Below are 18,943 nucleotides of genomic sequence, written 5' to 3' on the forward strand. Positions count from 1 at the left end.
TGTTTAGGTGATTCAATATTTCAAATATACAGGAAGATAATTAAGATATTGCAAAAAATATGTGATTTAGTGAGGGAATTATCTCTCCAACCAGCAACTCTAAAAACAGCTTTCACAATAACGCCATTTATTCAATCTGCCATGAAAGAACTTTATCGTCTTAATAACTTATAATTAATCATTTAATTAAATATCTCAAATGCAATGCCATAAGCACTTGAATAGTAGTTACCAGTAAAGCACAAGACATAAAAGTATGTTTTATGTTTTGGGGAGACCTGGAGGTCACTATAATGCTATAAGTTCTGAAGTCTTGTGTTAAATAATTAAAATATTGTCGCATAGTGAGAAATGTACCATTTAGAATATTTTTGTTACCATAGCAATCAGAAATTTGTTAACACCAGTAAGGAACTAATAATACATGTAGTGACATATTAAAACAGTCATTTGTACATATAAGCATAAAAAATATAGTGATCAGGTTAAATGCAAGTTTCCATAACAACGAAAATTATACATGTATTTATCATACTATAAATATGGCATCAAATAGTTACAAGAACGTAATATCTATTTCTTCTGTCATGTATGAAATAAACAAGCCAATAATTCTGACAATAACTTGTAACAAGCTACATCAAATGTACAATAAAGGTTAAATATATAATATCAACTATATATATATATATATACATGTATATATCTGATCTCATATCACTAAAATTATAATTGAGCCAGGTCACGACAAAACCAACATAGTGCGTTTGTGACCAGCATGGATCGAGACCAGCCTGCACATTCAGGCAGTCTGATCAGGATCCATGCTGTTTGCTATCAGTTTCTCTACTTGTAAAAGGGTTGGTAAGCGAACAGCATGGATCTTGATCAGACTGCGCGGATGCCCAGGCTGGTCTGGATCCATGCTGGTCGCAAACGATCTATGTTGGTTTTGTTGTGATGCGGCTCATTATATATAATCATTGCCAAATTATCACAGAAATTAAATATATAAATTACAATTAACAACTTAACAAAAACATCCGAGCAAAATAAATACAAGCACTTTTAGCTTAAGATAACCCCAACCACACAAATACTGGCACACATATTATCAAAATAGGCATTTTAATTTTTTTATTATCAAGATAGACCCAATTTGCTTTCATAAGTTCTTGTAATGATGTATAATGTAATGCATATATATTTATTAATATATTGTTATCTTAGTGGACTAACAGGTTAACTCCTTATATAAGTTACTGGTAGTAGGATGTTAACCCATTACTGCACTAAGGTGACAGTATACATGAGTTTGAAAGAAAAATGTCAAGCTTACCACTGACAAGATATTGTAATTATGTTTTCCCTAATTAATATTGACTGAATCCAACATAGTTTATTTCTCTAATCTCTCATTATTAAGCTTCTTTCACTGGATTGTCTGATTCTTCAGAATGATTGTCCATGTGACTTGATTCTTGAAGCTGATTGGCTGGCTGAGAAACCAAAACCTCCTTTTCTGGAGAGCTTGTACCTCCACTTCCTGTTGTTGACAACATAGGGCTGACAATCTGAGCTGCTGATTTGTTAGGAAGATTTTGACTGTTGGTTTGTGCCGAAGATTGTTTTTGGAGCTGTTGAATGTTTTCCAATGTAGTATGTTTGACTGATGACAACTGTAAGCTTGTCTGAGGTGGAGAGTTGTTGGTCGATTGCTTTGGGCTTGCTGCCACAGTTTCTGATGGGGCTGACAATGCTGGAGTGATTGTCTGGGATGCTGAAGGTACTACAGACATCTGACTAGTTCCCTTTACCTCTGATTTGACATCCGGGGACTGAAATAATTCAAGCAATACTTTCAATGATATCTTAGATGGCAAATAATATTGGAAAGTGTGACCATAAGCATATTGAGTGTGCCTTTAAGCTTATTGAGTGTGCCTACAAGCTTATTGAGCTTGTCTGTAAGCTTATTGAGTGTGCCTATTATCTTATTGAGTGTACCTACAAGTTTATTGAGTGTGCCTATAAGCTTTTAGCTTCATACAAAAATCAAAATAAAAGTGCAGCACTTGTAAAAACCCAGAACCAGAATTATGAAGAAAAAAATCAGTAATTCAGAATATACTACTATACTACGTATTAAACATGGTTGTCATAATAATTTTTTAATAGACAATGAATTCAGAGAAAATGCTGCCAACTTGTACCTGTGTAAGAGAGTTTACAGTACAGCAACCTTTTATTTTGGTTGAGATAAATCACCCAAATTCTCAGGATAATCACGGTGTATATATATTTTTTTAGAAGTTTATTGTATACCTTCTGTTCAGGGGAAGTAGCTGCTCCTGATGAAGCATGTTCCCACTCATGTCCCTTGAGTTGCTCCTCTTGAGTGAACTGTTTCTCACAGGACTGGCACTGGAACATTTTGCCGCCATGATGACGTTTCAGGTGTATTTTAAGTGTACTATTCTGAGCAGTCGCATACTCACAGTAGGTACATTTAAATGGTTTTTCACCTGACAAAATACAATTAAACAGAATTTATATTTAGGTCAAAACAGTTCTGTTTTTACACACACCAAAATAATGTCCCTAGAGGGATATCATACGTAAACATAGCAGTTAGGAGTATGAAAAATACTTGTTCTTAAAGAAAACGTACCAATGTATCATAATATGCATGTAAATTAGTCAAATGTAAAGGTCTTTATCACAAAAAATAGAAGCTAACTTAAGTTGCCAGTGTGTATACAGATATGCTAAAAGTTAACATAACTTACCAGTGTGTATACAGATATGCTAAAAGTTAACATAACTTACCAGTGTGTAAACGAATATGCTAAAAGTTAACATAACTTACCAGTGTGTATACAGATATGCTAAAAGTTAACATAACTTACCAGTGTGTATACAGATATGCTAAAAGTTAACATAACTTACCAGTGTGTAAACGAATATGCTAAAAGGTAACATAACTTACCAGTGTGTATATGGATATGCTAAAAGTTAACATAACTTACCAGTGTGTATACGGATATGCTAAAAGTTAACATAACTTACCAGTGTGTATAAGGATATGCTAAAAGTTAACATAACTTACCAGTGTGTATGCAGATATGCTAAAAGTTAACATAACTTACCAGTGTGTATACAGATATGCTAAAAGGTAACATAACTTACCAGTGTGTATACGGATATGCACTTTAAGATGAGATCTCTCCACAGTTGAATAATTGCACTCCCCACATTTATATGGTTTTATACCTGCCATAAGATATAATAATTTCAATAATTGTACATATAAATCCCATAGTATTCTTACATTGAACATAAAAATTAATTATATTTTTATCAATTAACATTATACTTCATGTTAACATAGACTTGTTTATATTTATAGTAATTAAGCAGTATATCAAAGTTTGAAAAACAAGAGTGATCAGTGATCACATGTGTCGCCTCATGATAGCCAATTGAATATTGCAACTACTTAGTAGCAGGCGACAAAAAAATTATTAACAGAGTAGGGCAAAATGCAATTTATTTTAAGGGCCATAACTTGGCCAAAAATCATATACCGTATAAGTGGTTTTTTCTGCGGGCTCCAAATTCTGCGGTTTTTCTAAATTTTGGCATGTTTTTATTTCTGCGGACTTTATTTCTGCGGCACATTCGTGACAAAACGTGATTTAAATTCTGCGACTCGTCTTATCAAAGTCTAAGTCACATTACCCTATCTATTATATTTGCATGTACACGTTCGCATTTGTTTATCGTCGTCACCGCAAAACTGTATAGTAATTAAAAGCAATTATATTGTTTGCTTGCAAACAAACATAATGCACAACAATAGAAAGGTATACATCTTTGATCAGCGTGAAATGACGTGTGAAAAATATACCCCGTTAGTATCTTGAATTTAATAAAATTGATAGAAATTTACCGTAAATCAGATTACAATTAAATTATATAACGATTATGTAGCAGTATAAGGGTTGGGATGTTTTGAAATATCTTTACTCTTAAATTAGCATCATTGACAATAAGTACATCCTTACAAACACAAAATACATACTCAGCCGACAACTTGAAAACCCGCTAACCGTTATAATCGGTTAGTCGTTATTACTTTAGACGTAGCAGGCCATAATGTAGGATACATATCGTAGAGGGTAAGAGAAATATTCTGCGGTTTTTATTTCTACGGTGCCGAAACTGACCGCAGAAAACGCAGAAATAAAGTCACCGCAGAAAAAACCACTTATACGGTAACATGAAAACCTGTGTATTATGCATAAGTATTTGAGCTACAGATCAATTCTGTAGTTTCATTGAAATTGCATTAGAGGAGTAGTCCGGACAAATTTTAAAAATAAATTCATTAAAGGGCCATAACTCTGACAAAATCAAAGAACCAAAACAAGATAACAAATGCTATGCCACCGCATTAATTTAACAGTAGATTTTTTTTTTGTTCTGTACAATTGAGCTTTGTCATAATGCAGAACTGTCTAGTGAATTTTGGGGTCAAGGTCATATTTCAGCATTTCAAATGAATGACAATGTGCAGATGTGTCTAAATTGTTAAGATACAAAGGCCAGAGTGCAGAAATTGATTCAAAAATAAAAGAAAATATCATTGAACCATGATATGCCAATGATATGCACAACTAGACTTGGATCATTCCTGTAAAGTTTGGATGAAATTGCACCAGTAGTTTTTGAGGAGCAGTCAACCTCCTAACAGGCTTTTTTGGATAACTAATCAGCTATTTCCAATTTTTCCCCGATAAAACGACTACAGTACTTATTCCACAAAAATCAGCTGTGACAGACAAATGACCAATGGACTCAATATCAATGGTCACAGAGAAATTTGACCTTGCCGCTGGTAAAAATAGAACCATTCTAGCATGTCTGTTTTGTGTAAGGAATAATGACATACCTGTGTGTTTACTCATATGCTTCTTCAAATGTATTCTCTGGTTAAATGCCATGGTACACTTGTCACACTGGAATGGTTTAGAGCTTGATCCCCTCTTACCTCCGATATTCTGAATTGTCTGACCTTCCACTCTTCTGTCTAGGCCGGAAACCACTACATGAGTACCTGTAGTATGTGACTGGTTCTCATCCTCAGTTGTGATAATTGACAAGCCTGGTGCATCAGCTGCTGTAGCACTGGATCCAGCCTGTGTCAAAGGCTTAGCCAATGACATTGCTCCTTTTGAAAAAGGAAAGATAGTTGATGAAGCAGACTTTGAAGTTGGAATAGTGTATGTGAATGGTATAGAATACACAGCACCAGGTTTGAGTATCAATGAATGAGGTTTATTCTGGCTGACTGGTACCCCAGTGGTTGGAATTGTCGCATTATTTGACCCAAGAATTCTTACACCTGGACTGGCAGACTGTGTCACTTTAAAAGCAGTACCTTCTTGACCATCTGCTTGTTTTTCTCCACTATTGGAGGAATCTGGCTCTAAATCTATGAAAATAGTCCCAGCAGTAGATTGTGGCACTGATTGAGATGCTGTTGATCTCGCTGCACTGGAAGACATTGACCTGAATAGCATTTTTCTCCTTGCATAGCGACTAGAACTCCATGAGAAAGGCATGTGTTTCTGCTCCATGTGCCTCTTTCGTTTCTTTGGCAACACAGCATTACAGCACTCCTGTAAATTCTCATGAGAACCTGGTATGACAGTCACGCCACATCCCTGGCTGTTACAGCACTCCGGGGCAGAAGTTTCCTCCTCTACAGTTTCCATATAGGTACTGTCTCTGCTTTCTTTTTCATTTATATTTTGAGGACGGTCACTTACTGAATCAAACTGAGAAATCAGATTGACTTTGGCATTCATTTGATTTTCCAGTGGTTGGTTATTAGCTGGTTTTACTGGCTTACAAATATCAACTGGGCTTGAGTCAGTCACTAGTTTAGATATTCTGGTTGATGATGGCGGAGAAGCAGACGCTACAGTAGGCAAAGCTGGTAGTAAGATAGTGGCGCTTTCATTACAGTTCATCTGCTGACAATCTGAAACTGGTTTCTTAACAGCAACTACACTATTTCTTGGTGATACCTCTTGTTTTAAAATTGTCATAAATGTACTTGGTGTTGTGTGGACTAAAGATTCGGATGATGTCTGATTTAGCGTTCTACCAATTACTGCTGGCAACATTTTAAAGTTTCCACTCTGTATCTGACCAGATGTTACACTGACTGGTACAACACCTAATTTTGGTAGTAAAGAGACACTGGACTGGTTCAGTGGATAAAGACTAAACTTCTGCCCTGAGCTTATTTGAGTGTTTGCAACTACAGGAACACTAGGGTTGACCTTTTCAGAGTTCACTTCACCAAGGTTAAGTTCAGATTTTTCTCCTACAACTTTTGAGCCAGTTACAATATTTCTTGTCACTATGATATTTGAGCCCATTTTACCTTGTGCAGGACTAGAATATGGGAGTACAGGCTGTGAAACATTTCTCACTGTAGACTGGCCCTCTGTTTTATTCTTTTCTGGTGAAAGACTGGTCCCTGAGTTTTCTATATACTTTACAGGAGATATTGTGGTACTATCAATGTTATCTACAACACTTGTGGAGACACTTGAAGCAGACAGAGTATTTGGACTAAAGTCACCTTGATTTGAAATTGATGATAATTTTACTTGACTGAGTAGAGATTTTGAAGCCTTTTCCAGGAAGATTTTGAGATTGTGTGTGAGTTGAGCGTGCACAAGTAAAGCCCATGCCGTCATAAAACCCTGCGGGCAATAATTACACTTCAGTTCTGCAAAATAAAAATTGTGTGAACTGTACCATAAAATATATTCTGCAGTTTTATAATATTATTTAAAAATCATCTTTAAAACAGTATTCAGTTAATGGCTTCATTATTTTAAAGTATATGTGATAGACATAAATTGTTTTTAGACAAAGAAAATCATTAAATTCTCTGAAACTATTGACAGAAAGGCGGTTCATTCATTAAATTTTAAGAAATAAAGACATTTAATATGTTAAGTATTGATCATTAAAATTATTGTGGCATGCTGATGATTACTGTGAATCAACCTTGTCATATATATTTATATTTTTGTTGTTGTTGTTTTGTTGTTTTTTTATGGTGCACCAACACAATTTAGGTCACAAGGCGCCGAAACAGGACAGCACATACCTGGATCTTGGTTTTGTATATCAGTGTCATCATCACAGTCCAGTTTCTTATGCTGTATAAACAAAGTGATACATTGCAGAGGAAACTCTCTCAGACACTGACCGCAGGTAAGGTAGTCAGTAGCCATTTTGCAGTCCCAACTATCACACAACCATTCTATACAAATAAACAATAAAATCATGATAATCTATTAACTGAAACAATCATTCTGTACAAATAAACAATAAAATCATGATTAATCTAGTAACTGTGCTTTTTTCTAAATTAACAGATCTTAGAATGGGTTTCAGACATTTTATCTCCTTAGGGTCTTTTCACCTTTATCTACAAAACATTAGGCTAAGCTCTATTTTTTCATCAAATTGTCTATGCTCCCCTTTGTGGATTGCATATACTTGTAGCTTAAAAGGCTTATCATTCAATTGAAAAAAATTCTCCAATAATGCCACCTTTGCCTCTGAAGTAAGCTGTCCATTGCATATCTAAGTGGCTAATTGTCTTTGTAGTACAGATACAAGAATCAGGGTCAGCTCAGTCCTTAAACTAACTTGGCATTGAAGCTTACAATGATTTTTTATTGTCTCAAATATTTGACTGGAAGTATGACATAAGAAGTAAAGTTGTAAACTGTCATCATTAGATTGTAGTCTGTATAATCTAGATATATGTGGGAGTAAAATACAATCATCTAGATAAGACAGACTTGATCATTGTCAATTGTGACACATTTAAAATCTACAGTACTTAACTAACAGACAATAGTTTAAAACCACATTTTTTTTCCAAGTCAATCCCTGGATTTTGTTTAAATGACTTGCCTTCTCCAAAGGATTTGCAACCTTCATACATTGTATTACCAATTACAAGTTTATAAGAATCATGTGTTTTTTTTTTTGTAAATGAAAAATTTACAATCTGTAGGTATTACTAAAGTTATCTATGTTTCATATCTCTTTTTTGTACACAGTATTTTTAAATGGCAATACAGATTAAAGGGACTCCACTGAGGTTTTCTTGACAAGACAAGACTGGAAATAATTTTTGAGATTAGCACTTCATTTGATGATTCTAGACTTATACCTTGTGTGCAAATTACAACTCATTCTATCATTCCGTTTTTCCAAAATCATTCATCTGTCAATTGTAACATAAGACTTAAAATTGAAAGGCGTTGCAACGCTTTTCATGCAAATCGGGCTAAGAATAAAAATATGATTTTGGATTTATTTCTGAGGTATAATCATCAATTGTCTTTGCATTTTTTCTGCTTTGAAGAGACCCAGCTGATCTGTGGAAAAACAACAACAAATTTTATCACTGTTTATGGTTTTTGGGCTTGTAGACCTCAGTGCATTTCCTATAAACAGACCAAATATTTTCTACATGACTATAAAAAAAGAGCAGTCATTTATTTAATACTCATTTCAAAACATATTGCCACTCTTTCAATATCACCATGACACATTAAATATTACTGTGTTGAACCCCTAGCCAAGATGACCCTAGGAGTAGGACTAAGATGGGCAATCTACAGGATTAGACACCTATGAGTATGTATTATTTCAGAAGTAAAACTTGTATATAATGTACTAACGAAAAGGAAGTGAACCGTATATATACTAATTAATTCAACGTGAACAGTTTGACCCATTTTACAAACTTTTTTTCATACTGTCAAACTGTTGGACAAAGACATCACCCGTCCAAAATTATCTCAATGTCAGCTGTATCCTTTTTACCTGTTCTAATTCAGCTTTGCTTTTACCGCAGTCTTGTAGTTCTTTTTAAACTTATTATTTTATACCTATAAATTTGCACTTAACACATTTGTTTTTGACAGCTATTCCCAGACAACGTGCCAGCTTAGTGTAATCGTTTACGATTTTGAAGCAGTATGATGTAAATGTAAAGATGTAGATGCCTCTTTGACAAGTCTACTTCACTTTTACTTTTGTAGGGTCGCGAGATCAGAAATAATACGGGGAAGTCAAAGACCGGGCCCGCGAAGCGGGTCCGGGCTTTGGCTTGCCCGGCTATAGACTACACGTGTATATTTAAAAGAAAATCAAATAAAAAACAATTAAAAAATATATAGAATTCTATACCTATCAATGAAATTTTCAGTGTCAGTTCTAGTCGGGCGCCGCCATTTACAATGTAACTCAATGATAAAAGGCGGGGTATTCCGATAACGGAACAAATCTCAACTTTTCGGATAAAAGATAATCGTCGAGTATTCCGAGTGAAAACGGAAGCGGTGCATGTAATACCGAATGACACCTTTAAAACGGAAAGAATGAAAGGAATTTTTAACGACTTCCCCGTTCATAGGCTTTGCCTAATTTCATATTAAGTGATTGTTAAGCTTAAACTGTTAAAGGGTCAAGTTGGTCCTTTACCCAGATGCACTTACTTTACTTCTCATTAAAGTCAAACAACATAATGTAACTATAAGAAACCTGACAAGTTAAAATGATAATGAATAATTTAGCACAGATTTTCAAACAGATGGAAAGATTCCGTTTGTGCCGAGTGCAAAAATGTACATGCTGATATTAGAGAATTCGACGTTTTTTTTGCCTCGAAAGTGCGTTGAATTACTTTGAAATATTTTGACGAATAAATACATTTTAGTTCTAAAATATATTCTTAAAGGGAGACTTTTTATGCAAAGACATTGAAGGAAATAAAGAATATGTGTGTAAATTTTGTCCGAAATTCAGTCACCTTGTTTATACGGAAGTTGCTTCACGGTAACGTAATAATAATGTGTTGTGACGTTTGCAATTTTTTTAAAGACATTTGTCAGATTGCCAATTCATTGATTTCCTACTGTTAAATTTCAAATAAAAAGTTCATTTGAAGTAATTAAGCTTCCTTATAAGTGTTGTCAATGCGTTTCAATGAGAATTAATGTATGATGCAATATTTCCCTTGATAGAAGCGACCTTGTAGTTTTCTATGCGGTGTTCACGTAAACAAAGTCACAGCAGTTTAATCCTATCGATAGTTAATAGGAAGTTAAAGTTAACTTCGAATCATATTGCAAGTTCATGATCTCCAAGTTTACCATTCGATTCAAATATATTGTTTTTGCTGATTGCGTTACGTCTCATTTTACGGAGATACAGAGAAAAAAAACAGCGATTCTTACATAACCTCATACCCATAGTTCACGTGTTTAACCTTCACAATTACTTTATATACATAATGTACGTGTACTTGTGGAGTTACTTTTCAATAGATTTGAGATATTGAAGTAGTCTTAGATATATCTTAAAAGAAGTTATTCATACTGTAAGTTATTTGTTTTTACCTTAAACTTTCAAATTAAAACTATTTTATTGAAATTGAATTGAATTCATTTGTAGCATACTGTATATATATACATGTAGGTCTGTTGCTTTTCATCTGGTATTACTTAGCATTACCATTTTGGAACCGGCCCGGGTCCGCTAAGTTGTTTTTTTCTGTAAAGTTATGTTAATTGGAAAATAGGATTCTCCATTACAGAGTCTGAGACATTGAATTTGTGAATTTAAAATTATAATAATTGACACAGTTTTTGAAACAGGAGTTGCTTAGCTGCAGGGAGAGGGTTCTCTAAATGCCTTAAATCAAAATTAATTGAATATTTGTTAATCCCAGCACCATGGAGCTTTATGTTATTACATTCTGTTATAATTAAAAGTCTCTGCCAGCACATACATTTATACATTATCACTTTAAAGCTGATTTGAAACAAGAGCTGTCATCCAAGTGACGAATGCCTCTGAAAAGGTTTCTTAAGCATGCAGGTATTATGAAAAGAAAAGAGAATGAAAGTAACTAATTGCTGAATATTGCTCTTGATAGCACGAACCTTCAAAATATAAGCGTGACATTGACATTTGAAGAAGGGACGTGGTTCCTGGACGCGACAAAAGGTTGTTATGATATAGAAATTTGTGCCAAGTTATTTCAAAATCCCTCAATGCGTGACAGTCTGGACATGATTGTTGTGTAAGTGGGGACACACGGACAGACGGACATGAGCCTTAGCCGCGACACATTTCCTTGACGTGGTAGACATTTATGCTTAGTTATTTTAAAATCATTCAATGCATGACAAAGTTACAGTCCGGACACAAATGTGTGTACCTATTTCCTCTAATTGCCATAATGAGAAACTTCAAAATGATAGTGTGACCTTGACCTTTGAGGTAGAGACGTAATTCTTGGACGCGACACATCGTATTAATGTGGTAGACATTTATGCCTAGTTATTTTAAAATCATCCAATGCATGACAAAGTTACAGGTCGGACACGAATGAGTGTACCTATTTACTCTAATGCGACAATGTGTAACTTCAAAATGATAGTTTGACCTTGACCTTTGAGGTAGGGACGTGGTTCTTGGACGCGACACATCGTCTTGATGTGGTAGACATTTGTGCCAAGTTATTTCAAAATCCCTCAATGTATGACAAAGTTACAGTCCGGACACGAATTAAGTGGGGACGCACAGACGGACGGACGCACAGACGGTGCGATCATATTATGCCTCCCTGGGGGGCATAAAAAGACGTATAAGCTTTAAGCTAGGAACTGCCCATTAATTATGTCAGAGGTTTTGTATCAACATGCTAAAATTAATCAGATAGAAGTTCATAATCTGGTCATCCTAGCACTCCATACTCACAGGCACGAGTATCGGACCTGGGAAGAAACAAATATGGCCAGATTGGTAAAAAAACCCTGTGTTTATCTTAAATATGTCAAAAACCAAAAAAATGTGAAATATGAGCCCCCTTAAAAATATACTATAAGTTAAGAGAAGGCCGGAAACTCCTGATTCGTGCTAAAAATCCCTGGTAGGCAAAATTGCGGTACGTAAACATAAACTAACACATGTTCGTCAGCCGAGTACGGGTCAAAATCTGATGAATTTACTAAATAATGATACTTAGTACATTAAGTGGAACCACTCACAACCCCTTACCGTGAGTAACTTATAGTATATTTTTAAGGGGGCTCATATTTTACAATTAATTTTTGGTTTTTGACACATTTAAGATGAACACAGGTTGTGTTTTTTATCAATTTGGTCATATTTTTTTCTTCCCAGGTCAGATACTCGTGCCTGTGTCCATACTTTGGACTCGGGCAAATTATTGTCGCTGCTTACGTTCCATAAGTTCGAATTTTTAGACAAAATTTGTTGACAGAAAACTACATTAATACTTTAAATCAAATTTTGCAAAACACTTACATTGAAAACATTGACTGTAAAATTTACAATCATAAAACCTTTCATGTGCTAATAAAAATGTTCGTATAGTCAACATTAGCTAGAGCGCTATCTAATAATAAAATATCGAGTATTAAGTGCTGCATTTGTTACATGCGATTTTTAAACTGTATCATATTCATTTGGTGTCCAAACGTTTGATATTACGCCTTTGTCTGGTTTAAACCGGTATCTATATGGATATAATTTATGAAAGGCGCACTCTATCAATGTCATTCTGTTGTTCAGAGCAGGATTGATAAAGTGGTGGCCATCTAAAGACTCTGCTTCTGATTTTGTTTATCATTTATAAGAAATATACCTATAGTTATACTAGGTGCACGTGACATTTACATAATACAGATGTTTGTTTTTTTTGTCTAGAAAGTATAAGGTACTTTAAGGCTATTGCATTGCAGTGTTATATAAGCAATATTTATTTATTATAATTTAACTGCACGCTCATAAAACCAATCTCACGATCTTTGAAGCTATGTTTTATTTCATCATTTTTTATTAACCGTATAATAACGATACATATTGCAACATGCTTATTGCATCGGTAACCTTTCTAAATCTTGTAGGTTATAGTAGTAAATTAACATCTTTATTACTACATTTCTACATACATTCACACGTTTTGCTTTTTAATGCTAGTGTTAATAAATGTTTCTTTTCTTTATATTTAGTTGCTTTACAGCTTAGCGACCAACGTAACTGGGTAACTCAGACGCTGTGTAGACACTATTGAGAATTCATTTTGAGCAACGCAGTGACAGATATGGAGGCAAAATGTTGTTCCGAAGTGAAGCTTTTAGTCTGTATCATAATCGTTCTATTTGGAATGGGATCGTGGATCGCTATCAACGGAATATGGGTGGAGTTACCTATCCTTGTAGATCGTCTGCCTGAGGGCTGGAATCTACCCTCGTATATGACAGTGGTGATACAGATCGCTAATATCGGACCTATAGCTTACACAGTTTTGAGTGTCCTGAAACCTGGGAAGTCGTATGAGAAACCCGTTGTGTTTTTAATGGTGTTCGTAGGAGCAACAGCATCGTTGCTTCTTGCGTTCTTTTGGATGGAAACGTCGGTGGTAGGTGGTACGGAGCACAGTACAGCTTTACTTATTCTCATGTTTTTCTTGTCACTGGTTGACTGTACATCTTCTGTGGTTTTTCTACCATTCATGAACACGTTCAAAGCAGGGTATATGACTTCATATTACATCGGAGAAGGATTTAGCGGTCTTGTGCCAAGTTTAGTTGCTCTTGGCCAAGGAGTAGGGCAGGTTGAATGCCACAATATTAGTTCAGTCAACACAACGTCCAACACTACCGAGTTTTCCGTGCAAGCCGTTTACTTGCCCTCCAAATTTCCCGTGAAAGATTTCTTTCTGTTTATATTTGCAATGATGCTGACATGTGGTATAGCATTTCTAATGCTTAATTATTTGCAATATTGCAAAACTGAACACGTCGACAGCAACAAGAAGAATTCCTATGAGCTTGACGTAAGCACGACCGCATCAAGCACCCAGAAATTTGTTGATTCTACAGGTGAAGAAGATATTGATTTTAAAGGAAAACATGGAGTTGATGGAAATTTAACAAAGAAAATGTCTTTCATAGACTATTTATACTTTCTATTTTTGATAGCATGGGTGAATGCTTTAACTAATGGTATTTTACCGTCCGTCCAGTCGTACGCATGTCTACCATATGGTTCTGAACCCTATCATCTAGCTGTAACACTGTCAAACATAGCCAATCCAGTAGCGTGTTTCGTTGCATTCTTCCTCCCCGTCGGATCTGCCGGAATTATAGGATTGATCTCTCTCGTCGGCACTTTGGTGTCTGCATACATTATGGTACTAGCTGCTGGCAGCCCGACCCCGGTACTTGTTGAATCTAGCGCTGGTGGCATTTTAGTGGTAGGTACTTTACATTCTTACAGAAGTTTATGTGTATACTTGATTACAATTATGTACCGATAAATTTACATGTTATATTGTTTTCAGAACAGAAATCTATAGAGTCAAAAAGTAAAGGACGTCTTTGGTCGAGTGGGTAAGGTCGTCAAACGACTTGCTTGTAACTGCTGTAGGTTCGAGCCACGTTAGCGTCTTCGGATTCTATCTTTAGCGACTATTTAGCGTACAGAAAGTCTGTGGCTCTACTCCGGGGCCCATTTGTGCCTGAAATAGCGCAACAGAGGGGCATCTGTAAAGCTTGAAAATCACCACCTGACCTATACTGTGTTGGTGCGAAACCCAAGTCAAAAAGTAACAAATTATCACTCCTAATACACTCAATCGAGCACTATTTGAGACTGCTTGATATCGCTTCTCCAGTTTTATTAGTATATTAAATAATTTTACAATATATTTTCTAACCAGTGCTTAACTTTTTCTATGACCTATATTTTCAGGTATTTGCTTACGTCGTAGTGTACCTAACCTTGACCTTTACTAAAGTTTCCATAGCAACACTATTCAGGTTTGAAGGAAGGAAAGGTTTACTATGGTGCGGCGCTATCACTCAACTGGGTTCAGCAATTGGAGCCGCTATAATGTTTGTAGTGGTGAACGTGTATACTTTATTCCAACAGAAATATCCATGCACGTGACCAGAAGCTTAATTTTAAGCTTTCTTAGCGTCCATTTTAGTCGTGTTCTTATACATTTGGTTTCAACAATACAAATTTAATATGATCTGGTTAGTGATCTAAAATAACTGATTGCTCATACTTTTTTATACAGAATTGTGATAGTTTAATGAAATTAAATGTTATTTATTATCTAGATTATTTAAAGTGCATCTGGTCATGACATTGCATTATAACATTCTTATCACTCAAAAACTCTTTAAAGACGGCTAGTTCATTATCTAGTCTACCTGCGCGGCATCTTATTTCTATAGGCATGCGACAGATACAACGTACTCCAATGCCGGTGATAATATGTAACATCATTAAAAGAACTGATATGTCAATTGATATATATAAAAAAAATCATAATTTTAGTTATGATTGATGCTTTATACATGGACAGTGATGCATTTTACGTTCATATTTTTTCTTTAACACTTCAAGTTATGAGACATGTATGCGATATTTGATAATGATGTTGTTTTATATATTCTTAATCTTTAGAACTTTTTACTTAGTGAAATGAAGTTTTATTTGGCTTTTTAAAAAAGATGTATCAAAGTATAACTATAAGAAAGCATAGCGCTGGATTTGTCACTTTAATTGTTACAAGGGACCATTTTGCTTCAGTTATTTTACATTCCTGTTCTAGTGAATTTCAAGTCACATGGACACTCTGACACTGTTATGGTAATTTTCTAGCTAAATTGTTGAAAGATGAATATTTCATTTGTTATATATACTCAAAACAAAAAGTTTAGTCAGTATTTTGATAATGTGATATGTACTACACGCTATTAAGTAGCAATTTATACTAGCATGTGTAATCATGCTGAACGCCTGAGCTATTCAATATTTGTTGATTTTATCGTGTACTCTTGAAATGTGCACGCTTTTCACGAAGACGTCAAAATGCACGTGCACCACATGTTTGCACAGTCCCGTGTCACTAAGTTTAATTTTACTAGTGGTACAACACGTGTTTTCGTATACAAACCTGAATTCTTAAAGAAAAAAATTAAAACTTTGTCATGGGACGTCGCCTTGGCATGACGTTAAACAATAGGCTTATAGCTATCGGTATGCTCAACGGTGGATCAACCGTTAACCACGTCGCACTCCATTTTCATGTGCATGAGCGGATAATTTACCGTCTCCAGTCCAGGTACAGACAAACAAACAATGTTAAAGATAGACCGCGTTCTGGAAGACCAAAGAAAACAACGCAACGTGAAGACAGGTACCTGGTGACGTCGTCGCGACGTAATCGTTTTTTGACTAGCACTGAACTGTTTAACCGCTTACATACTGCAACAGGAACTAGAATTTCGTTGGGTACCGTTCGTAACCGTCTCAGAGCTGCAGCATTACGGTCCAGACGTCCGTTGGTTGGAGTACCGTTAACGCAACGTCATCGCCGCGCGCGTTTAAACTGGGCCCGGCAATACCTCGCTTGGACAAGACAGCAATGGGCAAGGGTGGTGTTCACCGATGAATCGAGATTCAATCTGCAGGCAGCTGACGGAAGACTTCGGATATGGAGGCGAAAAGGCGAACGTTTTGACGTCTCAAACATTGTACAGCGAGATCGGTATGGAGGCGGTAGCGTGATGGTATGGGGTGTTACCGGTATATCATACTCGGGGACTACACAGCTGGTAACAATCAACGGTAACCTTAATGCTATTGGATACCGTGACAATATCATTGGGCCAGTGGTTTTGCCATATCTACGTCAGGGCAACGCTGACGTCCTGCAGCATGATAACGCCAGGCCACACACCGCTCGGGTAACACGGGACTTCTTGAGGCAAAACAACGTCCGGGTGCTCGACTGGCCGGCCAGATCCCCGGATTTATCTCCAATAGAGCACCTCTGGGACCATCTTGGCCGCAAGGTACGTCAACGTAATGACGTCAACAACCTGAGGGATCTGGAACGAGCGTTACATGAGGAATGGTTGAACATTCCACTCCAAGTCATCAGACGGCTGATCAACAGCATGAGGAGGCGCTGTTTGGCAGTCATCAACAAAGCAGGAGGACACACCCGCTACTGACATCCTCTAGAATTTCGCTTTCGACCCCTAGATGACGCGAATGACGATTAACTTCTTGCAATTGATTGAATTTTGTTTTGATGTGGATGAAATTAAAGAAGATACTTTACTGATTTCGAAAAATGTTTTCTTGTTTATTTCTTTACAGCTTCGATACATCAGTCCTATCATCTTTGTGTACTGGCTAAACTTTTTGTGTTGAGTATATATTTTTGAAATTTTCAGGTGCTTATCTTTTTTTTTCAAATTATTTACCAAAGTCTACATGTATTAAACCTCGGTATTGAATACATAGATATGATGGCACAGTCTACGAAATAAATAAAACACATATAGACTATTAAAATTTTATATTTGTCATTTTTGTCTCTTATGACTATTCATGATATTTTTTTGTAATGTGAAGGCAAGTACATTAATTTTCAATGTGTTCACAATTTATATCCTCGGGCAGACAAATGTTTCATTATTTCTGTTATCAAGTTTCTTATCTCAATTATTGAGTATGTAATACTGATACATATATATTCATTCATATGACAATTTTATAATAGTTAAAAAAAACAAAACATGTTAACCAACGTAGAGAAAAACTAATAAAATTGTAATTTAGCGCCGGAAATGGTTATTGGTATAGTTGAAAGCTTCTCAACCGTATTTGGCGCACACATTGCCGATAACCGCTTAGAATCACGTGACCGAAATGTTTTAAAGGAAAACGATTTTGCGGAAATAATGAAAATGTGAAATCATTCTATTCTTTCTTGTGTTCTCACTATATTAAGACTGATTTTTCGTTGGTTTTACAACTTCACCAGTTTTATTGGTTATTGTTGACTTTATGTCACTTGATTCCAATCTGTTGCAAGTATAGAAAGTTTTTATTTTGTATTCATATTGTGTGCATTTCATTTCATTTTGTTGGAAAAGCTATATTATGTTGTAAAAACATTATTTTTACTTATTAAATTATTTTCTTTTCATTTATTTTTTATACATTTCGAATTTTTACGAACATGTTTTATTGCATTGTAAAAGTCTGTGTTTTTTTGTAATTTTAGAGTAATTTGATTCGTGAAATCTATGTAGGATCTGATAGAGGGTGTAATTTTGATAGACAGGAATGTGTACTGGTTATACACAATATAGAACACAATAGGAGACCCGTGATAGAATAGATCTGATAATATACATGTAAATTCTGTGTAACAGTGTTTGATAATTATATATGTGTTGTATAAAAGTGCTGTGTTTGATAATTATATACAAGTATGTGCTACACAAAAGTGTACCTGTTTGATAATGAATTATGTGCTGTGTAAAAGTGCACGTGTTCAATAATTATATATACAAATAAATGCTATATAATTAAATTCAATTCAATATTATTTGCATTAAACATGAAATAATACTGATATAAATAATACATTAAATATATAAAAGTGCACATATTTAATATTTGTATATGTACTGTATAAAAGTGCACTGTTTGATAATTTTATATGTGCCTTATAAAGTACATGTGTTTGATTATGAAATATATGCTATATAAAGAACACGTGTTTGATAATTATGTATGTGCTTTATAAAGTACACTTGTTTAATAATGAAATATGTGCTTTATAAATTTGCTTTATAAAGTACGCTTGTTTGATAATGAAATATGTGCTTTATAGGTATGCAATATAATAATGTACACGTGTGTGATAATGAAATATATGCTTTATAAAGTACACGTGTGTGATAATGAAATATATATGTTTTAT

General features: G+C 35.1%; 2 protein-coding genes across 3 annotated transcripts; one reads left to right on the forward strand and one right to left on the reverse strand.

Moving 5' to 3' along the window:
* Positions 1 to 835: 835 nt before the first annotated feature.
* Positions 836 to 10,486, reverse strand: LOC132725079 (uncharacterized). Of its 2 annotated transcripts, none has more exons than XM_060710078.1 (6): positions 9,923 to 10,486; positions 7,196 to 7,351; positions 4,955 to 6,808; positions 3,190 to 3,273; positions 2,326 to 2,525; positions 836 to 1,838 (listed from the first exon to the last, which is right to left on the reverse strand). In XM_060710078.1, the coding sequence occupies exons 2-6, from the start codon at positions 7,320 to 7,322 to the stop codon at positions 1,422 to 1,424; spliced, it is 2,682 nt and encodes an 893-aa protein (XP_060566061.1). In that variant the 5' UTR covers positions 7,323 to 7,351; positions 9,923 to 10,486; the 3' UTR covers positions 836 to 1,421. The 2 variants fall into 2 exon arrangements, with proteins under 2 accessions (XP_060566061.1, XP_060566062.1); XM_060710079.1 differs by lacking the exon at positions 9,923 to 10,486 and adding an exon at positions 9,609 to 9,912.
* A 2,684-nt stretch (positions 10,487 to 13,170) lies between these two features.
* On the forward strand, positions 13,171 to 15,379 carry LOC132725080 (riboflavin transporter 2-like). The gene is made up of 2 exons (XM_060710080.1): positions 13,171 to 14,401; positions 14,899 to 15,379. The coding sequence occupies exons 1-2, from the start codon at positions 13,247 to 13,249 to the stop codon at positions 15,094 to 15,096; spliced, it is 1,353 nt and encodes a 450-aa protein (XP_060566063.1). The 5' UTR covers positions 13,171 to 13,246; the 3' UTR covers positions 15,097 to 15,379.
* The last annotated feature ends 3,564 nt before the right edge of the window (positions 15,380 to 18,943 follow it).

Source organism: Ruditapes philippinarum, unplaced genomic scaffold (genome assembly GCF_026571515.1).
Source record: "Ruditapes philippinarum isolate M1 unplaced genomic scaffold, ASM2657151v2 ctg640_1_1_1_1, whole genome shotgun sequence".
In the NCBI taxonomy this organism is placed as follows: domain Eukaryota; kingdom Metazoa; phylum Mollusca; class Bivalvia; order Venerida; family Veneridae; genus Ruditapes; species Ruditapes philippinarum.